Genomic DNA, 27,123 nt, shown 5'->3' on the forward strand with positions numbered 1-27,123 from the left:
GATGGGAGGTTCCGCGAGATGCTTCTTGAGCTCCTGAAATGTCAGCTCTCATTCCTCTGTCCACTCGAATTTTTTTCCCCCTCTCAGAAGGTTGAAAAATGGAAGACAGCGGTCTGTAGATTTCGAGATAAACCTACTTAATGTCGCCATCTGTCCAGTCAAACTCTGGACATCTTTATGTTTTCAAGGTGAGGGCATGTCAATTAACACCTGGATCTTGTCAGGATTAACCTCTATTCCCCGCGCGTTCACAATGAAGCCCAGGAACTTTCCCAACGATACTCCAAAGGAGCATTTCTGGGGGTTGAGCTTCATGTTGTACTTTCGTAGCACGGCGAAGCATTCTTTGAGGTCGTCCACATGGTTATTGTTATGTTTAGATTTGACCAACATATCATCAACATACACTTCCATGTTATTACCTATCTGCTCGGAGAACATCACATTTACGAGCCTTTGGTAGGTGGCTCCAGCATTCTTGAGCCCGAAAGGCATGACATTGTAACAGTATAGCCATTTATCTATCACAAAACTCGTATGCTCTTGGTCCGGGGCATGCATGGCAATCTGGTTATATCCAGAATAAGCGTCCATGAATGACATAAGTCCGTGCCCGGGTGTGGCTTCTAGGAGCTGGTCGATCCAAGGTAAAGGAAAGCAGTCCTTAGGACATGCCTTATTGAGGTCGGAGTAATCAATACAAGTTCGCCATGTTCCGTTAGGTTTTGGAACTAGTATCGGGTTAGCGACCCAATCAGGGTAGAAGGCGTCTCGTATAAATCGATTTGCCTTCAAACTGTCGACCTCTTCCTTCAGGGATTTCTTCTGGTTATCGTCCAGGAGTCTTCATTTTTGTTGCTTCGGGGGGAAGTTCTTATCAATGTTAAGGGCGTGGCTTATCACATTCGGACTTATCCCTACCATGTCCAAATGCGACCATGTGAAAACATCTTGGTTCTTCCTCAAGAAGCAAATTAATTGCTACTTTGTTTCTTCTAAGAGGTTTTTCCCAACCTTCACAGTTTTCGAGGGATCAATCTCTTCGAGCTTGACCTCTTTGAGCTCTTCTAGTGGCTCGAGATCAGCCTTTTCTTCTACCCTTGGATCGATCTCTTCGTCTATTTCGAAGACTATCCCATCCTTATTCTGAATTACAACAAGTGTTTGTGCACTTGTCTGCTTCTTCCCTCTAACGAAAATGCTGTAGCATTCCCTTCCTGCGAGCTGGTCCCCTTTCAGAGTCTCGATGCCACTAGAAGTCAGGAACTTGATGGCCAGATGCCTTACGGATGAAACTGCCCCCAGTCCTACTAGGGCGGGTCTCCCGAGCAGTACATTGTAGGCCGAGGGAAGATCCGCCACCACGAACTCCATCATCTTGGTTGTCGAGACTAGGAAGTCTCCCAAGGTTACGGGGAGTTCGATGAATCCCATACAGGCAATCCCTTCTCCGGAAAAGTCATACAACGTCGTTGCACAGGCCTTTAGGTCACGAAGCACGAGTCCCATCTTTTCTAAAGTGGCTTTGTAGAGGATGTTTACTGAGCTCCCGTTATCAATCAAGACTCGGTGTACCCTCTTGTTCGTGAGATGAAGGGTTATGACCAACGGATCATTATGAGGGAACTGCACATGGGATGCGTCATCTTCAGTAAAAGTTATGGGTTGAGATTCAACCCTTTGCTGTTTCAGAGCTCTGGGTTCGGGTTTGTAGGGAGACCCGTCACTAGTTTTCAGCTCATTCACATATCTTTTCTGGGCATTCCTGCCCGATCCTACAATATGGGGTCCCCCCGAGATGGTTATGACATCTTCTCCATCAATCGGAGGGGGTCGTTCATCTTCCCGTGCTCGGGAGTTGCTGTTCTGGACAGCTGGTGCAGCTGCTGCCCTCTGGCTGGTGGAAGCCTGATCGGGGTTTTGATTTCTCACATATTGCCTGAAATATCCTCTCGAGATCAGACCTTCGATATCATCTTTTAATTGCATGCATTCATCGGTTGTATGTCCGATATCTCTATGGAATCTGCAGTACTTGTTGGAGTCTCTTTTCACCTTTTGGTTTCTCATGGGGTCAGGTCATCTGAAAGGGACCTAGTTTTCATTAGCCGGGTAGATATTCTCCCGAGACTCATTGAGCTCGGTATACACCTTGTATACGGAGAAATATATTTCCCATTTCTTCTTCTTTCCCCCTTCTGCCTCGGGATTATTCCCTTCATCTTTCTTTCTTTTAGAAAGTTTTTCCCCGGTAGGTTTTGAGGACGCAGGATCCGCCGAGGTCGAGGCAGAGTTTATGTTTGTTATTGTAGTTATGAGCTGATAGGTCATATTCAACGCTGACCTCGCCTCTTCTACATTAACAAACCTCTGAGCTCGTCGATTGAACTCAGTTAAGGACCTTACAGGCTTCCTTTGCATATCCTCCCAGAGAGGACTTCCAGGTATTACTCCATCTCGGACAGCCATTAAATGGCCACTGTCGTCGACATCACGAGCTCGAGCGACTTCCAAGTAAAACCTTGTGAGATAGCTTTTTAGTGTCTCATTTGGCTGCTGTCGGACATTGGTCAAGGCAGACACCTCGGGCCTAATGTCGACCATGGCCATGAATTGCTTCTTGAAATCTCTTGATAATTGATCCCAAGAAGCAATCGAATGTCTCTTATATTTTTCAAACCAGTTCTTCGCTGGCCCCGTGAGTGAGGCTGGGAACAGCATGCATCTGAGCTCGTAGCCCACATTACTGGCTCGCATGATTGTGTTGAATGTACTTAAATGGCTATATGGATCCAAATTCCCATCAAAGGGTGGGACATGAGGAATTCTAAACCCTTGAGGAAATGGGGTGCTAGAAATATGCGGGGCGAAGGGCTCGAGTTCTTCATCGAACTCTTCATCTCGTTCCCGGCCTCGTTCGTTTTGCAAGAGCCTGAATGCTATTTCCAACTGTTCAATCCTTTCTTGGACTGGATCTACGGGGGTTCTAACTTGAAGCAGCGGGAATTGGTTATCGTTGATTACAACTCCAGTTCCCCACCTCATTGTAGGATGCTTGCGCCCGTTTAGATGGTCTCTCAGGTCAGAATTCTGGGGATTATCGCGCCCCCAATTATGATTTAAATGCTCCCGTAAATCTAGGTGATCACCTCGATTTCTAGTGTTTCTACGTTCTTGTTCGTATATACTTACAGACTTGGTGTCACCCGAGCCTTCACTGACATGGCTCGCTGCACGGTTATTTCGAGATGGATTTCTTATTGGTTGTTTCATCTCAATAGTGTGAGATCGAGACATTTGGCTTCTCGTGGGGTGGGGACCCCTATGCTCCCAGCAGTTTCCTCATTTCCACGCCTCCGCCCAGCATGCCTTTCCTTATCACCATTGCTCAGTTGTGCATTCCTCTGAGTTGGTGAGGGATGCCTTATTGGCGATGGTGGGTGCCTTATTGGCGATGGTGGCCGCAATCCATTACGGGGCCTAGAAGGCCCTGAGTTTGCTCGTTCAGGTTCTGCAACGTTCTGCGCGGTACCAGGATTTTGGGTCCGAGCCTCCAAGGGGGCTCGGTTATTCCCTACTCCGGCTGGTGCCTCCACAGTTGGGTTGGCAGGACCTCCAGCCCGGTTACTTCTCCGGGGCCTCGGCGGAGCAGGCTATTCTGCTGGTGGCGGAGGCTACTCCGCTCTTCGGGTGGCAGCATTTTTGCGCGGCCGCCCCCGAGGCCTACGCGGTAGGACGTGAACACCCCGCAGAGGCGGATCCTGGGCATCTTGCGGAGGTGGAGCCTAAGCCGCCTACGCTTCAACAACTAGTTTGGCTAGCTCTTCATTGCGTTTCTTAGCTTCTGCCAACTGCTTTCGCAGTTGACGATTTTCGAGTTCCACTATTGGGACGTATCGTTCAGGATTGTAGTACATGTCCTCGTCATCCCTGGGAGTAGGTGGTCCCCAAGAGTCGTATGAACCACTCCTCTCATCGAGATCCGAATTCGCCATAGGCTGCTTTCCAGGGTGCCGGGGGTACTCAACTTCATCTAAAATTTCCTCCTCAGGAACATTGGGATCATTTGCAGCCATTGTTGATTCGAGAGGCTTTCTAACTGAACAGACTCACGCACATACTATTTAATGGCTCTCAATGAAAGCAACAAACTGTTGACGCCATTTTTCGCCAACTTAAATAGGAGAGAAATTAAACAAAATGATATTGGAGCAAATGAACAAAAAATAACACAGGAGGATTTTTACGTGGTTCAGCAGTTAACTCTGCCTAGTCCACGAGTCTATATTATTAAGACTTTTGAGTTTTCTGGAAACTTTTCAGGGAATAGTTACCCAGAGTGTTCTCTCAAGAATCAGTTTTTCGGTCCTTTACAAATGGTGCTTCCTTCTCTATTTATAGAGAATGTTGCAGAATTCATTCCCACATATTTCGGGAAGATATTATGTAAATCAATTAATATAATGCTATATAATGTATTATTTCCTTCATTCATAGAAACGTCCCATGAAAAATGGGATCAGATAACAGATTAAATAATATCTCTTAAATATTAGGATCGTACAACAATAAACATGTTCACACGTAACTGATTAACCCAGATACGAGATTCATTAAATCTTCGAGATTAGCAGTTGTCATTGAACTTGCCGAGACTATCAGTCGATCACGACCTCGTCACCTATCTTCGACTATGCTCAGAACAAGTAGATGTTGTCATATTCGAGCTTGCACTTCCCGAGCTTGAGCCATCTCGCCTGAAGGCAATCAATGAAAAATATATTCAAGTGTCATACCATGGCCATTGCGAGCTTAGAGAATATTCGAGCCTATACATCCTCGAGGTCGTTCTTTACTTCAAAGAGGTCCGACGTTTCGATCATATGATGACCGCATATGTTTCGAGCTCACACCTAACGAGCTCAGTTTTCGGGTAATAACTTATTATCTCGAAATCCAGGTGTAACAATTAACATACAAATTTCCACTCATCGATGACATATGTAACTAAATATATTTTCGAATTCCATAAATTAATATGTTTCAAATTCCAGAAATAATTATTTTTTTGCTGGAAAGAAATCACTAGCTTGAACATATCAACTATGCCTTTACAACTACTTCATCTGAAATGGACTCACAATCACAGATATATTTTCTCACACCAAAAGCAACAAACGGCAATAGAAATATAAACAAATCAATGGAAGTTAAAACTAATCATCTACAACATCTGAAACAAATATCGAAGAATAAAATAAATTTTACAAAATATCTTGAAGCACCATCAATGGGCAATGAGTATTGTAATACCCAAAAAATAAAATCTCTAATACCCTCAATATTCAATAAAATCTAACAAGCTCTTTCTACCTGTTCATCTCCACCTCCACCCAAATTCTTCTTCCCCTTCTTGTAATTTTATTTTCTAGGATCGACAGCCATGGCGAGATTTGGACAAGACCATGGCGTGAGGCAGACGGCCCACGACACGGGCTTGGTAGCGACTGAAGGTTGGGCTCGAGGTCGACAATGGATCTGGTGATTTGAGATATGAGTTGGAGAAGGAGAAGGAGCTTTTGGCTACAATATTAACTCATTTAACTTCTCATATGAATAACATTTTGAGAGAGTGAATGGAAGTAAGTGAGTGTGACTGTGAGAAAGAGAAGACATACCAAGAGAGAATGAAGTTGGGGAGAGAGAATGTTAGCTATGTATGGATTCATAATGGCAGTTTTAGCAAATTAAGTGGATTTTTTTATTTGTGTGAAAAGTAAATCAATTTTACACGTGTTAGTCAAAGAGTTAGTGTCTGAAGAAGAGTTTGTACAAACGTGTCTGACCATAGCACTACTCATAAAATAAAGATTATTATCTGTTACGACAATAACCAAGGTAATAATTACACTTCTATTATAAAACCTATAAATCTAAGCCAACCATCCAATAATCTATTGATGAAACCATGTACGCACCGATGTCGTTGTTTTCGTGAACCGCTGAGAAGAAACCCATATATAATATAGAGAAAATGGCCGGTAAAATACTTAATTTTTTAAAATGTTATATTTTTATACTTAATTTTTTTTTCTGGTAAATATACTTAATGTCTTGAAAATGTTGCACTTTTATACCTAAATTTTTTTTTTTCGATAAATATACTCAATGTTTTTAAAATGTTGCACTTTTATACATATTTTTTATTATTTTGATAAATAATAAGAAAGTTAATGAAAATATAAAATTTTAATCATTTTTTAAATTTTAAATTATTTTCTCTTTCTTATTCTTTATCAAAATAACAATTTTAAATTAAACATTAATAAATATTTTATTAAAATTAATAAAAATGATTTATAATAATTAAGAACTTATATATTTTCATCCATTTAAAATATAAGTTTTTTGAAAAAAAAAAGTAAAGGAAAAATATAAGTTTTAATTATTTTGATTAATTTTACTAATCTTATTTTCTTATTATTATTTTGAAAGTAAAAATAATTTAAAATTTTAAAAATAACTAAACTCTTATATATTTCTTTCACCACTTTTTTATCTCAAAATAATTTTAAAAAATAAGTATAAAAGTACAACATTTTAAAAATATTAGGTATATTTATCACTATAAAAAAAATTAGCATAAAAATGTAACATTTTGAAAACATTAACTATTTTAACCACAATTTACTCTACTCTAACTTTTACAAATATCACCTTTTGACTTTTTCTTCTTTCCCATGAAAATTTGAGAAACTCCACATAGAAGTTGAAAATAGTTTATATTCTTTTGAAAGATTCCAAATTCAATTTGTGAATAAAGATAAAATTTAAGTTAAAGAAAGATCCAAAGAAAAAAACGGTGGCTGTGATTCCATTATCATGAGTTGGCAGTGAGTTTGGCGATTTTGATTGTCAATTGTGGTTCTTTAAAGTTAGGCCCAATTTACTTCAAATTGTATGTAAAAACAACTATATATTACACCAACATAAGAACACTCTTTCAAATTGATTGATTTATTTATTAGGGAAAAATACAGTAAGTGACCCTCCTTACAAAAAATCATACTTATAGTCCCACTAAAATTTATGACTAAAAAAATATCATTATTTATTAAAAATTATGTAACTAAAAGTATTAGTCACAAAAATTACAATTTGTAGTAATTAAATGTATTTTTAATTACAATAAATTTTATTACTATATGTAATAGATTGTGAATAAAACTTAATTAGTATCAATTTGTGACTAAATGTTATTTTTCAATCACAATCAATTTTTTGTTGTTATTAAAAATTACATTTAGTCACAAAAAAATTGATGTTATGACTAAAAAGTTGTCATTAAATGATAACATTTTTTTTTTTTTTGTAGTGTGGCCTGAATTTAGGTATTAGGAAAATAAAGTGTCCTCAAATTAAAGACAGAACAAATGACTTCTCTCTCAATTTTTTTTTTCATCCTAAAATTCAGTTAGTTTATTATATTAGCAGCTTTCCAAATTTACCGTTCAATTCCCAAATATTCACACAATGTTATTATTTTGTGTCCACTTATCTCTTGGAACAATATATACCATTTTCTACTCCTTCAAAAATCAAACATTATTGATGATATAATAACCGAAAAATTGATATATAAAAAAATAACTTATACAAAATATATATTAACCAAATAAATAGATATACCATAAGCCAAAAATAGATATACCACTTAATTTTTGGGTTTTTCAAGTACCTCTAATAGCTTAAGGTTAGCTCTAACTTTGGTGAAATTTGACGCTATCACCTTTAGAGCTTTCGCTGATTTATTGTTTGAATTTCGTGGAGAAATAGTAAACTTATTGACTTTAATAAATACTTCTCTCTGGATTCTATAATTACAATTTATAGTAAACATCCCACTAATTTTTAGGAAATTCCAAATAATTTAAGTATTGAAATCAGATTCAAAATATATTTTTATATGTGTATAAAATATTTTAAAAAAAAATCATGCGTACAACTGACTATTTGAATTCTATATTTTATAACTACAATATAAACAATCATATAAAAATATTTATGATTATAATTCCTCAAAGAAAAAAAATAGGTATAGGTGTTAAAGTGATTCGACACTTTAGGATTATGGTTCATCTAGCCACAAATCTTCTGTCACGAATGATTCGACATACGAGCACTCTCCACATCGCAGAAAAAGAAACGAACTCAGACGATCAAAGTTCTTTGGCTAGTTCAAAAAATTCTTCAGATGACTGGTCTGAAGAAATGAGTTCAACTTCTAATGATACTATACCTAGTGATCCCGAAAGCCTATCCAGTGAAAACTTATCCCGCGATGACGATGGAGCATTTCTACATTTGATGGTTGAACCTGTTGAATCAAACTCATAGACCAAACCAATTATCACAAGTGAAGACGAAAGTGGAAATGAATCAGCAACACCACATGTTCCCCAAAAACGAAAGAGTAAAAGTTCAAACTTTCAAACTTTTACTTTAGATGACCTTCCTCCATCAAAATGGCGCGAAAGGTTCCAAGACTTCCAGGCTTGGCTTAGCCTAGAATCACAAAGACCAGAAGAATAGGCAGGAACGGTTCTCCTCAACTTTGTCTCCCGTTTTACAAGCACCCTACAAGACTGGTGGACAAGTTTGGGCAATTACAGACAGATGACGTTTTTACAACTTCCATCTATCACCAATGCCCTGACTTATTTATATATTGAATTCTGCGGATAGGACGCTCAAGTCACTGAAAGACTACACGCAAAAGTATTCAAACTAAAATGTTGTTCAATGGATAAGAGAGATTTGGAGAAGCATTACAAAAAGATGACTCAACGGTTCTACCAAATAGGTGGGATTGATGATCCAAATCTAAAACAAGCTTTCCTCCCTTCCATACCAGAACCACTAGGAGAAGAAACCTTCAAACTTCTCTCGGGAATAGGAAGAACCCTAGCTGATGCTACGATTGGAGAAATCTATCAGCTAGTTCTAAAAGCATTAGAAAAGATGTGCTCTCAGCACAAGTTTATCCAAAAAAATCATGAAACAATCCAAGAAGCTCGGAAAGGTTTGCAGCCAAAAGGACCTGCGGATCAAATGTCCATCAGAATCAGCATGTTCTTGTCTTCCAGAAAAAAAAAAAACACACAACAAAAGGTTTAAAACCTTTAAGACATTTAAATCCTCAAAGGAAAAAGGACGCCGCTCGTTCAAATTTCTAAGAAGGAAGCGCTCTTTTAGGAAGAAGTCCAACAAATGTTTTATATGTGGCGACAAAGGACATTATGCCAAACAATGCCCCAAAGGGAAAATTGTCAAACTGATCTCCCACATTCAACAAACAACTGGCATATCTCTCGAAGAAAATGACCTAGAATCCATCTTCTCTATTGATGACGAGATAAATCCAGAGTCCCTCTGTGCATTCGAACAACTGAAGGCTTCAAATGAATTTTACCACATGGTAGCTATCAATACAATACAACCATCTGTTGGGGTTCTATGCCCTAATTAAAACTCAAATTCTTTGTAATCTCATTTTATTATCAATAAAAGAATAGAAATCATTTTTTGACTTGGTCAATCACTTTGCTCACATGTTTTATTTTCATGATTATTTGTTTAATATAAACTACTATATTAAATCCCGAGCATATAGCTAATCGTATTTATAGTGACGTAATCACAATGGAATATAAATATAATTATATGTTCAAAATAAGTTAGTCCTAAGATTAGTCAGTGTACAGGATTTACACTGACTTGCCAATCTACGATATTATCTACTTACACATTGTGGTGTTATGTTCTTTCCAGAACATTAGCAAACTAGATAAGATCGGATGTATTTGCTACATCGGACATGACCGATATTGACAGTTGATAAGATAAGTAAACATATCGTTATTATCTATTCTAGTCATATCATATAGTTGACCATAAGTCAATTCAATCTCAATTCTGAATGGTTAGTACTCTAATTGATTGTATTATTTGAGTTCTTTGACTTGTTCGTTACCAGCTTACCCTATAGACTAGCCCATACTTACATCTTGGGAACTCGGTAGTATAATTGAGTAAGAGTGTTAATCATATATATGAACATCTATAGCTTCTGATGAAGAAGTGAAACGATGGTTTCCTCTTAGTTTGGTTCAAGGTGTTAAATGATAGAGATCTCATTTCAGTAATTAAATTAGTTTACTGAAATATCATTTACAAGGAACTAAGTGTTTTAAGGATAAAATACAATGAGGGGTAAAACGGTATTTTAGTCCCATCTCATTGTAGACCGTCTATAGAGGATTGAGTGACAATTATGATTGTAACAATGGATAATTAATAGTGTATCTATATTTGTTATAGAACGTTCTATGAATTCAAGAGTGCAATTTCGAGTCTATAGTGGAGTCACGAGGAATTAATGAGTTAGTAAATTTATTTGTTAGATTTATGATAACTTATTGGAGCTTGATTTCATAGGCACATGGTCCCCATTGTACCTTGGATAAAATCATCTAGATAGTCTTAATTAATTGATTTAATTATCTATTAGAATTATCGAAGTTGACCAGGTCAATTTTGGATGGTTTCACAGAGTTATGTAATTTTGAGAAGAAATGAGAAATTAAGGTAGATTTATTAATTAAGATAAATTGGTATCTAAATTAATAAATATGTTTAAATCAAGGTTCAAATTATAAATAATTAATTTGATAAAGGATTTAAATAATTATTTAATTAATTAAATCAATAGAAAATAATACAGGCATTGATTTTAAGTCCAATGGGCTTATAATCAAATGGGAAATTTCACGGGCCCAAAGCCCATGATAATTTCGACCTAGGGTTGTTAATTGGCTATTATTTTATTTATTTTTTAATTAAATTAAATGGCCTAATTGAGTCTGTAAAATGAGTGCTTAGAGAGAAGTCAAAACACAAGTTCATAAGTTCAGAAGTCAGATTTTGTGATAGGTTTTAGATTCTCTCTAAATACAAATCATTTTCTAAGCCTCTTTATTATTTTCTCTTCTTCTCTATGTATCTATCTCATGTGTTGATAATTGCTCACTCTAGTCTAGGTGATTCTAAGGATACTTTGGAAGACTGTGAAGAAAATAGAAGATCGGTTCAGTTTCTTGATAATACTCTGCGACAGAAAGGATACAAGGGTTAGAGAAACTGAAGAAATGACTCATTCATTCCGCTGCATATACTGTAAGTATTCTTATCATTGTTTCTCTTTGAATTCAATTTTAGAAACATGTTCTAGGTTATCTCATATTAATTTGTTTGATATTAGATCTACATAAAAAATTAATAAAGTTCATGTATAAGTTTTCCCAACACCATCACCAATCATCTCCATGCAGATCTTCTCTACAAAATATGCTCGGCCAGTCAAAGTAGCAGCCTTCTTTGATATGGGAGCATCATACACCATGATGAACCCTGATGTTCTCCCTCCGGAATATTGGAGGAAAGAAAAACAATTCTTGCACGTTGCAAATGGAAGTATTTTCTGTACAGAGCTCATCAGTAAACCAATTAAATTACAGCTCTTCCTAGGATGCTCTATCATTCATAGAGTAATTGGTTCAAAATTACCAGGGAAGGATCTAATTATTTGCTTTGATGTCTACACCAAGAAAAAGGGTTTACGAATCCTTCCTGGTGGCCTTGGCTACAAACAACATTTTGCTCCATGGGAATCCATACCAAACTATTTTCTCATGCCTCCTGATCCATTCTCCAAGGTCAGACAACGGCTCATAGAAAATTCATGTGCCACAAGTCATGCCGAGTTCCTCCAAGAATGTGAACGTCCTCTATGGAAAAATCAACAGTTCTTCATCAGTTTACCATTCAAGCTCAATGAAGACATTAACCCTATCAAGGCAATTCACTCAAGCATGAACCCAGAGCATCAAAAAATGGCAACCGAGGAATGAAAAGAACTACAACAACAAGGATTGATCGAACCAACCACCTCTTCATGGGCATGCCATACTTTCTACGTCAATAAGAGATCAGAACAAGCCCGGGGAAAACAAAGGATGGTCATCAATTACAAGCCCTTGAATGAATTTGTAACAGATGATAAATTCCCCCTACCAAACAAGAATTCCCTATTTGCAAGCCTGTCAAAGGCTCAAATATTTTCGAAATTTGATCTAAAGGCGGGATTTTGGCCGTTGGGTATCAAACAGGAAGATAGGCCGAAAACTGACTTCTGTATTCCAAATCACCATTATCAATGGACTGTCCTTCCCTTTGGTCTCAAAACAGCCCCATCACTGTTCTAGAAGGCCATGACTAAAATCTACGGCCCCATTCTAGATAAGGCACTGATCTACATTGATGATATATTGCTATTCTCACAAGATAAACAAGCCCATCACAATCTATAGTTCATCTCTCTCACAGAAGCCCATGGGGTCATGTTATCAAAAAAGAAGATGATCATTGGACAAACCCAAATTGACTTTCTGGGGATGAAGTTTATCAAAGGCCAATATGAGGCCCAACCTCATATAGCCCAAGAATTACTGAAGTTTCCCAAAAAGGACTTCACAAAGGTCCAAATCCAACAATTCTTAGGAATTGTAAACTATTTACGGGATTTTGTCCTGCGACTTTCGGAAATGACAAGACCACTCAGTGACATGCTTAAAAAGCAAACTCCACCATGGTCACAAGAGCAAACTATAGCAGTCAAAAAACTAAAGGAGATAATACAGACACTACCACCTTTGTAGATTCCTTCTGATGGAAAAAGTATCTTGCAAATAGATGCTAGTGATCGGTATTGGAGAGTTGTCCTACTTGAACAAGACAAGACAGGGAAAAGAAAAATATGTGGATACAAGAGGGACCACTTCAAAGACTCTCAGCTCAACTATCATTCTACCCTAACAGAATTATTGGCGATAAAGATGAGTATTACAAAATTTGAATTCCATCTAATAGGTCATCATTTCTTGGTAGAAATGGACTTTGCCGTGTCAAAATGAATGATTGGTCTAAAAAAGAGCAAAACGACAAATGCCCAACTTTTGATATTAGCAGTCTGGCTTGACAACTACTCTTTTGACATCAAACACATCCAAGGCAAAGACAATATTGTGGCTGATTTCTTATCCAGATCACCCCTTGCTATAAATCTAGCCTCAAGATACTCACCAAGATCCATTTCCATCGTCGTCCAAAAACTATCGCATACCATTCCATTCATACTCATGATGGCTTCTTTATCTTCTGCCAAACATAATTAATCTTTTCCCCGGGATGCAAAAAATATCACTTCGATGACGTCCAACAAATCAGTTAGAGAAAGAGCAACTCATAGAGCAATCTTTCTTTAGAATTTTATGATTTCCAAACTTGGACCTTCTATACAAAATGACTTTGGAATCCATCCAAAGTATCAATTTGCCCAAATACTACCTCTTCGAGATGCTATCTTCACACCAAAACCAGTAGCTCATATTTTCTGGTATTTGGCCAGTGTTTTTACCATAGTTGTTGAGGTACAAACTATGGCCTTGCACACATCCATAAAACCATTATTGGACCAAGAAAGGTTCAAACCAGCTTACCAGGTCCAAATGGACATTCTGTCATGGTTCGCTCCATTGGAAAAATGGAAAAATGTCCTATCGGCTGAATGGAAAAAGGTCCAGAATAACAGGCCCACTTTTATCTACCCACCAGGCCCAAATATTGCCAGCCTAATGAACTGTTATACTGTTCTCTTTCTTAGTCTTAATGCCAAACTTGATGCAGAACATAATATAGTTATCAATCTGGCATTCGAAGTCTACGGGTCAAAAGAAGAGCCACTATGTGGTCTTGGGGGCCAAGAATACATGGACATCCAAAAAAGTCTGTTTGAGAAAAATCAGACTATACCTCCTGAATTATGGCCCAAGCCAGAAGAAGACGTTCATTGGGAGACGTTCCCTTCTGACTATACTTGCAAAATAACGAGGGCCCTTGAGGCCTTCCATATTTCAAAAAATGAAACAAATCAGTCCGCCAAACTTGAAGAAACTTTAGAGCAAAAATATCTGTCACTATATAAATTGACCGATACTAAAGGGGTAATTTTGCGAAAAAGTAACTACTTTGAAGATTCTCAAGATCCATATGCTGACACTACAGATATGCAAGATCCTTATCTCTTCCAGTACACAGGAAAAGAATATGGGTTATACAGATTACGACACCTGCCCTCCAGCTGGCAGCGATCAGGATGAAGAAGAACCGACAGGATAAAACTCACTCCATAAGGACCCAACATATGACTCTGACTACGGTGCCAACCATGAAACAATCTTTAAATTAATATTATGTCTTTTAGCCCTTGTTCAGAGAATTTTATCAATTATCTTGTATGCTTTACTTTATGCTTTTATCGTTTAGCCTTTATGAGAGAATCTTATCACCAAAATTTTCCTTATAATATATATATATATATATATATATATATATATCAATCTACAAAACCATATTAAACCCAATTTGGAACCTTTTTGTATTGCTTTATTGGGAAAAAAAGTTGCCAATTTCACAAGTAGTTCATTTTCTCCACAACTCAACGATTTGAAGCACTGAGACTGCCCCCTTTTTCTTGAGACGGCTTGACCCTAGCATATTCTTAAAGAAATGTATTGGGTTTTGCTTAAAGTGAAGTCTTAAACATCTCTTCTCTGTTTTCCTCTTACAGAGAAATTAGAAAGGAAAAAAAAAGTCTTTAAGCCTATAGGATTTGCTGGTTAAATAAATTGCCTAATAATGCAATCTTCATATTTTTAGGGGATTGGGGGTACACACATACCCATATATCGCTTTCAGTCAAAAAAATGTGCTTTGTATTAAGTCTGAAAAAAACAAGGATAAACAAAACAAAGTGCTTCTTGGGACATTCTGAGCAGCTATTGACCAAAACCCTTCCCAATAGAATAGATATGATTTGCTGTATGTTTAATCTTTCGAAGCAGGTGAGAGTAAATAAATGATTACAACATTCAACCATTTGAACCATTCACCACTCACCGGTTTCTTTACCAATCTCATCTCAACTGAAAAAAATTGCAGGTCATTCAAACTGTCCACTTGCTGCAGCTAAAATGAAGCTGCAGCATGAGAAGCTTCGCGTGAAACGAGCACTACTTCGTTGCTTGTGAAGTTCTTCACAGCGAGCTCTTCTAACCGTTGCCAAGTGGCTTCGTGTCTTGCTTTAATCTCATGTTCCTTTGACTTATCTTCCTGAAACTTGAGCAAGCACTCTTTGAACAACTTGGGATCAAGATCATGGAAAATCTTGCGCACATTTAAGGTCGAGCTATGAACAGCTTGGTTCCAATGATTTCTAGCATTATTTTCCAAGGCAGGGAAGATTATTGGTAGAATGACATTGTGATTTTGTTTGATCAAGTTCTCAATGTGATCGCTGTTACACAAAAACAATGCTCTCTCTGCAACCTGGAAAAAAATAGCAATTAGCACTATGTGAGAACAATGGATCAAGGATAACAATCTAGGGAAAATCTTTTAACCAGGTGTGATTGAATCAACATATGCAGTTTGGAAAGTTGGCATGTCAACCATCTACATTGCTAAAAAGATAAAAAAATAAATAAATAAAAAACTTGCATCATGTTCAAGCAGATTGAACAGAAGGTTCATTGGCTCTCAGATTTTTAACACTCTGCCATTAGAGACACTGTGAATGCAGCACTTAAAACAACAAAATATATAATAAACATCATATGTAAAAAAAATTAAGTACCATAAAGATTCAAAACAAGAACTTGGAGCACTTGTTAGCACCTAGTTTAACATTCAACATACATATTCCCCTGTCTTTAAATGCTTCATACCACAAAAGAAATGCATAAAATGCAATGATGTGTTGAACAAATGAAGCATGAATCAATGAAGTTCATCTTAAACATAATCAGTTGAAAGAAAATAAGATTCAACCATCAAATAGCCAACTACCTGAAAGTGAGAACTGTTTAAACAGCGAGCAATCTGGCGAAACAAGGGGATCATGCAACGCTGGAATTCGGGCGACCGGGTTAATTCTAAAACTTCCTCCAATTCACCTAAGAACATCACTTCCTTGGAACTATTGGTGATTGGCCAGCACTTCAAAATGCCCCTTATGACTGCATCAGCAAGCTTGCAATCCTTTTCCACAAATTGTGCGAGGCAGTAAGATAATTGTTGGTTGTACAGTGCAAAGCATTTTGGTTTGTGCAAAGGAATAAGGGCCCGGAAAAGAAACAACTTGTGTTCTTCTTTCAATGGTAGAGCAAAACCATTTATAATACTGCCCAAAACTTCTAAAAGTTCAGTAATACCATTATGCTTCTCTGTCTCAAAAATGAAGCGATAAAAAATGTTGTTGATGGCTTTCCTGATGAATGGACGATGCACCATAAACTTACCATAAATTCGGTGAAGAATGGTTTTCAGATACTCCCTTTCTCTAGGATCTTCAGAGTCGAAAAGCTCAAGCAAGTGGAGAATAAAAGAGTGATCAACATATTTTTTAGCTTGTTTTGCATCAATATCAGATGGTGCAACAAACCTTACAAAAAACTCATACACAAATTGCAAGTGAGACCATGCTGGATCCATGGAAGGTTCATCATCTTCCAAATCAAAGCCTTCTGCAACTTTGCTCTCGCGCAGTTGTGGAGGAAAGATTCTAAATAAATTTGTGGATACCATTTTAACACCCTCTTGCATAACAGTTCCAGAAAAGTTAACATTTGCAGAAGTCAAGTAATCCACTAGCTCCAACAATGTATGATGTTTGATCTCTTTCTCTTTGAGGTGCTTGGTTGGGTCAGTGAAATCATATACAACACAACACAAATTCAACTTCTTTATCAGTAAGCTTTCCCTCTCAATGGTTGGAACATCCCTTAATGCAGGTAATGATTCAATAGAAGAAGACACTGCAACTCTACCATTTTTGTTACCATGATTTTGTCCCACTTCTGAAGAGGCATAATTGTTACCACCAGGGAAAGATATAACTGAACTTCTAGACTTGTTAGTGTCTAAATCAATGCTTCTTGAAGTGGTAGAAGAAACATAAGTAGCATTGGTTCCACCATGTTCTCGTTTTTCGTCGCTCTTAGTCTTCCGATGAAGCTTAGTGAGAATATGTTTTAACATCCTCATACAGAAAAAAAAAATTAAAAAAAAAAAAACAACAACAACAGTGCCACCCTCTAAAACTTCACAACACCATCAACAAGAGACCGCATCCAAAGCCACTAAATACTCCATCAAGACCAAATCGAAGGCAGAAAGCTCAAATGCTTAAAACCCAATATTTGAATGAAGAAATAGATAATAAAAAGACCCAAAAGTTGAAAAGGTCAATTAAGGGGGCTCTAAACCCCCCTTCTCATCCAAAAACTAGAATCAAGCCCACCCTTTTTCACTGCTAAAAATCAGACCAACAATCTTTATATATTCATGTGCCCTTCCCAACACTCCTCAGCTTCTTTCACCCAATACCCAGATTAAAATTTTGAACATTTGAGTTGAATTGAAAAGCTCCAACTCAAAGGGCCAATCTTAACCAAAAAAAATCAGCTTCTGAAAAATCAGAGAAAGGAAGAACCTTTAAACATCGGTTTCTCCACTAGAAAAAAAAAAAAGATGATAATAATAAAAAGAAAAAGAAGATCAACGAATTGTTGCTCTCTTCCCAATCTAAGAATTTATAGCGATCAATACTCCAAAACAATACAGTAATGGCTTTGAAGAAGGAATTGGCCAAAAAGAAGAAAACAGAGAAGTGTAGAGAGGGTAATTTAGTAATGAGATACAGAGAAAAGTGTTCGTTTCGTTTGTAACTGGCTGTAGTTTATTGACTCTCTTAAACTCAGGCTTTGTTTGTTACTTCCTCGTCATTCTCTATTCTTGTTAATTAGTCAAAGTTCTTTTCTGTACGAAAAGTCAAAATTGAACGAGTCACTAAATTACGACGATATTTCAATTGTCGTTTTCCATTTTTATAATATGTTTTTTCTCTCTTTTGTTTTATTAAGAATTTTGTTTAAATATTTTGTCAAAATAAAAATAAAATAAAAAAGAATTTTGTTTAAATAAATCACTAATGGTATTGTGGTAATCTTAAAATAATTTCTAAAATGTATTCGAATCCGAAGCTCTCTTATATCTACTTTTTCTTATCCTTTCATTTCCTCTTTTTGGTTTCACTTACAACTTCATTGAATTGTGTCTAAACACCCAAAGTGAAGACAAATTTGATAAAGTAATACTTTTTGGTCTCCTAAGAGTAAAAAATGTAAACAATAAATCAGATTTCTTAAAATTTGTGGATATATAAATGTAAAATAAATGTAGTAATCGGATTTTTTTTTTTTAATAATTGGATTCTATTTGCTATCCATTACCAAAAATAAATGAAGGAAAGATACAACTTTTCTTTGGTTATTAAATGTAATTAAAAGTGAAACAATCATTTTATCTAGAAATAAATAAGGTTGGTAGGGCACCAAGTGGGCTCCTAAAATAATAAAACCAAAATGTGTCTTTTATATTGTTTGGGGAGTGTTCATATTTGCTACATTAAAGTGTCTGCTATCTGAAATAACATCTTAGGATTGGTTAGTGATATTTCATAATAATTATTAAATTAAAATATATAGAATTCAATATTAGATTATACAGTATGTCACTTTCTTATGGTATTGGTCACTATTGGTGTCATTTAACAACTCTCTTGTTTGGGGCATTATCTCTCATTACCAAGTTGATTAACACCTAATCCTTAATATAATCTAATATGATTATTGCACGAGGACATTTAATATTTCTCTTTTTTTATCTATATTTGAACAATTCAAAAAGACTAGAAATATATATTGATTTTTTACTTTTCTTCTCAATTTAGCAGCCTTTAACAACATGTTTTTGGCGACCAGAAAAATCGTTATAGTTCACCTATAATGAAGCCACGAATTACCCAGTCAAAGAAGAATAACTTGGCAAGCCGAATGAGGTGGCAAAAGAATATATAATAAAGGAACTTTTCATATCAGCTCTCTTATTTGATACTAGACGATATGATACTGTTCAAAAGTCATTTTAAAAATGCTAAGACCAATTCCCATGTTAATATCCTTATATAACTGATCAATCCAAAATGCTAAGCCGTAATGCAACCACCTTACGAAAGATAACACTAAACTTCATTTACGAGAAATTATATGAAAAATTAGACACTGAAACCATCGACTCAATAGACAAAATTGTGAATAAATTCAGCTTTGGTGTCGAGAAAAGCTCGGATTGACGGTTGTCTTGCAAGAAAATCGGACAGTGCTTCAATGGGCTCCTTAGCTCCTTCTGCAGGGGCCAATGTGCCTTTGTTGGAGTTTTCCAACACCAAGACTGCTCCATGTAAACCTGCACAACACACAGGCAAGAAAGAGATAACTGACAAAGTAAAAACGAAGAAACTGGTTCGGACAAAGAATAGTCTTACATCCAGTTCAGCTAGCCCACTTTCCTTTATTGATATTACAGAATACAGATGTTGAGATAATTAACCACAACACTTTCTTAACAACTTGTCTTCTACACGTAGCCCTTACGTACACAACCAAGAATTAATACACTCTCATCTGAGCAAAGTACAACCATGTATAACACTATAGTTCTTCTCTATAAGCCGCCATTCACATGACAAGTTCTCTCACACAAGTGTTTACTCTGATTTTCTCTCTTACTCCTGCCTCCTCAGACTCTATATATAGGACCTCATATGTATAGCAATTTATACTATTGAACCTAAACGTGATCACACAAACCAAAAGTGATTGCTCAATGTTATAAATCACCTCACCAAAGACATTAAAACATACCATTATATAGTTTCAATTTATTGGTAAATCTCATTGAAAAGAATTTGTAAAGTATCGAATATCATTATATGTAAGTGTACTTTTTCATAAACAAGCTAATTTAATAGTCAGTACCAATTATCCTTTCCCAGGGATTATTTTAGTAATAAATTGTGAAGATCAACACTCACAAATTTGAAGAAAATACTTCAAATAAATTGATTTAAAATGAAAATAAAGCACACAACAAACTGAAAAGTGCACAAACTAAATAGGAACCAATTTGAAAACAAAACATTTGCAATAACTCTCGAAAAGTGTTATCAAATGCAATTTATAACACTTTAGAAAGTGTTAAGTCTAGCCATGTTATTAAAAGTCTTGCCATTTGATTACATTTTTTTCATGTTATTAAATAGACTATTATAACGTTGTTTTGGTATTATATATTGTCAATAGTAACATTATCTAGATGTTATGATTCTTTATGTTAATTATATTTTTTTCATTTAATTACATTTTCAAGATGTAATCTAATTATCTTTAATTACATTTTCAAAATGTAATCTAATTATCTTTAATTATATTTTAAAGATTAATCTTATTATCTTTAATTACTTTTTCAAAATGCAATCAAATTATTTTTAATTACATTTATTTGATAAAGTAATTTATTATTTAATAATGTAATTAGAATTTGATAGTCTAATGTATTTTTTTTTATCAATCAAAATATACAATACATATGTCCCAAATGAAAAAATTTCAAGTACAAAATACCATAATAAAAGTTTATGATTAGAAATATAATATGTCTAATAAGTCTAATAAAAGGAAAATTGTAACATTTGTCCAATATTATCTCCTTATTAATTGCAAGCATCCAATTCTCGTTTCGCTATCTTCATCACCTAAATAACATAGAGAAAAAAATGCAATAAGAAAAACAAAACTCATGTTATTATCATAAGCAATACGCATATCAGTTGGTTGTTATTTTTCTAAAAACAAATCGACAGCATAACATTTATTTTTCAATAGATCCTAAATTTTGAAACCTCTAATTAAATCTCAGATTTTCACTTAACAGTTCTAGAAACAATATAATATAACTCATTATTACAGGTAAGATCAATCTTTACCTCATTATAACTTTGTCGACGAGCCAAGCAGTAACACTTCCAATACTATCTTCGATTATGTTATCCCTAAAAAAATGCAATAAGACAAATGATATTTAGCAACAATTTTGTTATCTCTATTCGATATAGCGAGGATTTACAGACCTTTAGCGACAAAAAAATTCCTCTCTAAAACCCTTTTGTGTTATAGTGCCAACACAAAAATGATATTTACAAGTGTATGTTTTTAACAATCTAATTAATGTACCAATAATTAAACAAATCAAGCAACCACAATTCAATTATAAAATAGTAATACTAAATATGTCAACTAAATCAAACAATACTATGCTATTCTTCCTTATCTCGCCGCAACACACAAATTTTTCAGATCCTACTTCACTAAAACACACAAGTTCTCAATCTTCTGTTATTACTGCAGCAGTCAATAATGATCTCAGAACATACTTCACTATGAATGAATATTTAAGATATTCAAACTCCTCTAACATTTGCATAATAATAAAACAAAGGTAAACGATATACCTCTTGAAATATGCAAACAAAAGTAAGAGTTTCCCGTGAGGCTGGTCAATTATCTACACAAAGCATAAAATAAATATTGAAGTGTCAAATCTATCTTCTGCTGCTATCTCATAGCTATCTCATATATGAATTAATTTTATTTATTAAACATATCTCAATATATATATTATTGGTTGGAAAAAAAATTATGGTTGGCAAAATTGTCAAAAAAAAGTCACCAACAATAAAGATAGATGCTATGATAAAATAATTTTACCAATGAAAGTTATATAAATATGAGAGAAATTTGTTTTTTTTATATATAATATTTTTTTTCCCAATATGGACATATGCAATTTATTAGTATTAATAAATTTTGTAAATTGTCATTGTTAGTATGAAAGTAGTATGGTTTCCTTATGGGCCTGCTAAGTGGGTGGTTGATGGTTCTGTTGTTGATTCGTCGAACTGGTATGGTTCCCTTTGGACACCTTACTCCTCTTCTTTTCCATACTTGTCTTACTTCCATTTCCATATTCTTATCATTACGAAACTCTTCACCCTCAATAATATCATTCTTATTTCCCCCAAAGCTGGGTTTCATCTGTTCTGTTCTACTAATTAATTAATTAATTATTCTCAAAATTAATAAATTGCTCTGGAAGAGTACAACAAAGATAAGGTTAGTTGGTGGTGTGTTTGTTCACTTGGCTAGAATTTTGGTAATAATATATTGTCTTTGTCTTTTGTCTTTGTCTCAGCTTGAGGCTATCAAGCTCAAAAGGATTGTGAAAGCGAATGGAATGCTTGTGCGTGGAAAGTGGTATTTTCTAGCGTTGGTTCAGTTTATAAAGTTTTTTTATGGATGCTTCTCTGACTATTTTAATTGTTATGGTCATATGTAACTGTACTGTATCATACACCATCATTGATTTAGTTTAATGTCTCTTCCTATTTTATACCCTTGTGGGATATCATTCTAAAATAAAAATAAAAAATCTATAAAAGAAAAATAAGAATAATGATTTCAGTTCATCATCTATAGTACAAATGCATTCTTTCACATTTCAAATTCAAAATAAAAGGCAAAAACAGTAGTTTTCATATCAACATAAACGAAATGACCTGCTATGAGATTACTATGAGAGATAAATTTGGTCATTTTTCAATAGGAAGAAGGTATAGATTCTTCTCTTGAGTTGAGCAACATCTTCTCTTGTCAGCAGCTCAAAATTTATTGGTTGCAGTATTCCTATCCTATGGCTCTGGTTTGGTCAGATTTGTAGACCAAATTTTTTTAGCTTGATTGTGTTGATTTAAGAGCTGAGAGTAGGTTGGAGCTAGTTGTGCTAAAAGGGTGTTGGTGCTGGAAAATAAAGGACTTTTTTTTTCATTTATTTTTCCCTGTTAAATAATAAGAATAATAAAAAAATAGAGGGAAAAAGAGGCATATTGTAAAACAGGGGAAACACGCAATAGTACTAACAGGGGTCCATAGGAAGTATTATATAGCAGACTTTCTCCTGCAGACTCAACAGCTATAGCAGCAGAGGACAGTGCATGTATTATATAGCAGAAGCAGCAACTACTCAAACAATAACAACAACAGGACACATGACTCATGACTGGACTACTCTTAAAAGAATTTTAAATATTTTATTATACCAACAAAGAATTGCCAAACTTGACTCTTAAAGAAGCAAATCAGAAGTGATATTTTACTTGTAAAAAAGCCACTCCCTACAAGTTTTAGTTTAATGGAAAGAAAATAAAGAAGTTGGTATGAGAAGTTGCTTTCCTAGCTTTCTGATTGTATCTGTTTTAGTTTTATATGGACTTGAGACTAGTGAGTGGTTTGATAATGGTTCTGAGCTAGACCAAACTATGGTCTGAACTTTTTGGTTAGTTTGAGCTAGACCCAGACAAGCATTTAATAAGATCAAACAAAGGAGAAGCAGTTGAGCCACATTTTGATGATCGGTTGGTGGTGTTTGGAGATGGTTGTGCTGTGAGGCAATGGGGATCAATATTGTGGTTTAGGGTCTTACAGGGGTTTAGATTGAAAGCATATCATATATAATCTTGTGGTTTGATGGAAATTTCCCTTTTGTTAGATTCCAACAATAATTTATTCAACTTTTTTTATGTGATTTGATTTAATGTAGGTTGTCTATAGAACAGGGAAACATGGAGGAAATGCAAGTGTATAACAAACACCAAATGTGTATAACAAACCAGCACTCTTACTAATCCATATTATAGAAAGAAAAGATGATGTCTTAGAAAGGAATGGTTGGAGTTTGATTCCTTTTTTTACTTATCTACTAGAAGTAGAAAATGGAATCAGGATAATTTTCTTTCTAGTCTTCACATAATTTTCTAATGAAATCAGTATAGGAAGCAAATTTCAAACATACCATATAGATAGCACTAGTGTCTCAGCTTTGGATTCGGTAGGAGACTAGATAGCAAAATAAGCAGCTCGCATTACCATCATCCACCATTTAAGACTATTTTCACAAGTGTGCAAAAAATAAGTAAAAAAAATTGAGCCGAAACAAGATACAATATAATATATTAATACACCTTGATTGCATAAACTATAATATAATGAATTAATTAATACTAAGCTAAAAAATCATCCTTTGATATAATATATAAATGTATATATAAGCATCTGATTCATGATATCAAAGAAGTCTAAATACAAATTGGAATAAGAAGAAAATGAATTAGACAATAATTTCCCATGATTAGAAAAGAACTAATACTGTACACAGAAAATAAATTATCCTAACATCATAGCTACATGAGAATATTACCAACCAGTGATGACAACATCAAAGTATTGAAGCGAAACAAGATTACCTGTCAATGAGAAGCTCCCAAACAAGCCACAACTACAGAGACTATAAGACTAGATACAAAAAGAACACTCTCAACAGGAAAAGAAAAACACATCAACTCTTACAAAACTTAATGTCTCTTAATTGAAGAGCCAACTTTACATGCACTTCGTAAACCCCATACTCATCTCCAATCTATGCTTTATGTTCCAGCAAAACTAACTACTAGGTTAGTGGAACAATGAAGTCCAAATGGTATAATGTAAAATTTAAATCAAAGATCATATGAGAAACAAATAAACAAGAAAATCAGCCTTGTCGATTGCCGGAGAACGAACTCATCAGAAAGCCCCGGCGATTGCCGGAGAACACACTCGCCTGAAAGCCCTGTTAATTGTCGGAGAACGAACTCACCAAAAACTGCATTGACTCGCCGAAGAACAAAATCGTTGAAAAGACACATCGATCATTGGAGACCAAAATCGTCGAAAAGCATCTTCATCAGCTTAGGACCGCCATTAACTTTAGGAAATCGATCGGAAGATGAGAGAAATTAAGTGAATCAAATCTCTTTTAGGGTACAGATTACAACAGTTATTGTTAGAATTGGTAAAAATGCTCAAGACTTAAGTGGCTAATCTATTTGGACAAATAACAGAAATAACTGCTTTCTGTTATTTTCAGTTGGTACTCGGCTTGTATGTAGGTCCTTTTACCCTCCTACCCCGAGCTATATAAGGCTTCATTCATCTCTTCCAACTATTCTATTCATTTTTCTTACTGTAAATATTAGTGAGAGAAAGAGAGAGAGCCTTCTTGAGTGAACTTTGTACCATCATTGAGATTGTAATGGAGCTAGTCTCCTCAGCTGTACAGACTTGAAATTCAGATTCAATAACAGAGATCTCGAAGCCCTTGTGGCTGGTCTAGCCAACACTATCTTGAACCACGTATGTGCATTGTGTTATTGTTATTTTCATTTTTGCTTTTGTGTGAATTATATTGCATCCTTGGTTAAACCAGATTGTGTTTTCATGCTTGTTGATTAGATTCTAATCACTAGTGTTCTGGTTTTGTGTGTTGTGTTCTGTTCTTGATCGAGGTTGTTCTACAACAGTTATAACATCCCCCGTTAAGAAAAATAAATGGTAAAATTCTTTATCTTTTTATTACTAATAATAATAATAAATAAATAAATAAATTATATACAATAAACTATAGTGACTTTGAAATGTCACTAAAATGTATTTTTAGTGATATTTTTAAAATGCCTTCAAAAACAATCTTTAATGACATTTTTAAAATATTACTAAATATAAAAGTGAGAAATTATATTACATTTAATTACATTTTTGACTAAATGCCACTAAAATATTGTTTTGGTAACATTTTTGAGCAAATCAATTATATAATACTAGATACAAGTAACGTGCAATGCACGTTTCTGTAGTTTTATTTATAGAATTTTTTAATTTTTTTTATTAAATTTATATTAATGTCATATAAATTTTGAAATAAATATCTTATTTTAATTAAATAATTTTTTTAAGTTTATGTTTGTTCTAACTTTTGAATTTGGGAGTAATAACAAGATATTATATATTATATGTTTAATGTAATATTAAATATTATACGTGGATTTTAAATTTAAGTTTCTTGCTAGTTTAAAAAAAAATTGTTGCTAATTGATTGTAAATTATATTATATGTTTAATATGATATTATTCTAATAAGTGAGTTTAAGTTTAATTAAATTTTATTTAAGTTATATAAAGTATGATTTTATTATTATTAAATAATTATTATTGTAAAATATCTAAAAAAAATTATTTTAATTTATTTAATTATTTATTATTTTTAAATAATTATCATCGTAAAATATCATATTTTAATTTGTGTAATTATTTATTATTTTTAAATAATTATCATTGTAAAATATCTCAAAAATATCACATTTTAATTTTTTTTAATTATTTATTTTATTTAAGTTTAAGTGATGTTTACAAACTACAATTAAATATAAAAATATTTTGTTAAATATAAGAATATTTTGTTAAAGTTAATATTAAAAAAAATAAAAAACTGTTAAAACCAACAATTTTCGTTATCTACACACTTATTATATAAAAGAGATATATAAATAAATTTAAATATTTATTCACTATATAGAAAAGTATAAATAAAAAAGAATATACCTTCTTCAGATTCCAAAGCAACGCAAATGTTGAAATGGGAAAAAATGGCAAGAAGAATAGAAAATGCAAAGTGAAAGATGGAGTAAGCACTTTAGCATATATGATCAATTAGATCACCATACTATTCATAGATAAGGTTTTTTTTTAAAGAAATATATATAAACGTATATTAATATGAGTTAGTTACGTTTTTTAAAACATGTCAAATGGTAAAATTCTTGTAGTGTGAGAAATGAGCAATGATGCGATGATAAGCTAGAATCATTAAATGTCTCTAATAGTCCTCCTGGAAAGTGTTTGGAGGTAGAGCCCGTCGCTCTCCTGGAAAGTGTCTTTTGCTTAATGGAATGAATACTCCCAGTTGAGTTGTTGGAAAATCCAACTACAAGAATTTGTTGAGAAAGTATTGTTGGGTTTTATGCTCTTATAAAACCACATTTATTATATAATTCATACATTATCAATAAAATAGCATAAATAATTTTGTTCAATTAAATTGTGATGTTTACATGTTTTAT

General features: G+C 34.4%; 1 protein-coding gene and 3 long non-coding RNA genes across 4 annotated transcripts; all 4 read right to left on the reverse strand.

Moving 5' to 3' along the window:
- Positions 1–4,461: 4,461 nt before the first annotated feature.
- Positions 4,462–5,707, reverse strand: LOC133821007 (uncharacterized). The gene is made up of 2 exons (XR_009887259.1): positions 5,374–5,707; positions 4,462–4,913 (listed from the first exon to the last, which is right to left on the reverse strand). It is a non-coding gene; the product is annotated as an uncharacterized LOC133821007 (long non-coding RNA).
- A 9,161-nt stretch (positions 5,708–14,868) lies between these two features.
- On the reverse strand, positions 14,869–17,902 carry LOC133822306 (serine/threonine protein phosphatase 2A 57 kDa regulatory subunit B' theta isoform-like). The gene is made up of 2 exons (XM_062254584.1): positions 16,024–17,902; positions 14,869–15,504 (listed from the first exon to the last, which is right to left on the reverse strand). Exons 1-2 carry the CDS (start codon positions 17,218–17,220, stop codon positions 15,145–15,147), a joined length of 1,557 nt encoding a protein of 518 aa, XP_062110568.1. The 5' UTR covers positions 17,221–17,902; the 3' UTR covers positions 14,869–15,144.
- Positions 17,903–20,765: 2,863 nt separating this feature from the next.
- LOC133822307 (uncharacterized) lies at positions 20,766–22,533 on the reverse strand. Its single transcript, XR_009887855.1, has 2 exons — positions 21,587–22,533; positions 20,766–20,830 (listed from the first exon to the last, which is right to left on the reverse strand). It is a non-coding gene; the product is annotated as an uncharacterized LOC133822307 (long non-coding RNA).
- Positions 22,534–23,263: 730 nt separating this feature from the next.
- LOC133822308 (uncharacterized) lies at positions 23,264–25,003 on the reverse strand. Its single transcript, XR_009887856.1, has 2 exons — positions 24,434–25,003; positions 23,264–24,075 (listed from the first exon to the last, which is right to left on the reverse strand). It is a non-coding gene; the product is annotated as an uncharacterized LOC133822308 (long non-coding RNA).
- Between the last annotated feature and the right edge of the window lie 2,120 nt (positions 25,004–27,123).

Source organism: Humulus lupulus, chromosome 3, assembly GCF_963169125.1.
Source record: "Humulus lupulus chromosome 3, drHumLupu1.1, whole genome shotgun sequence".
Taxonomy (NCBI): Eukaryota; Viridiplantae; Streptophyta; class Magnoliopsida; order Rosales; family Cannabaceae; genus Humulus; species Humulus lupulus.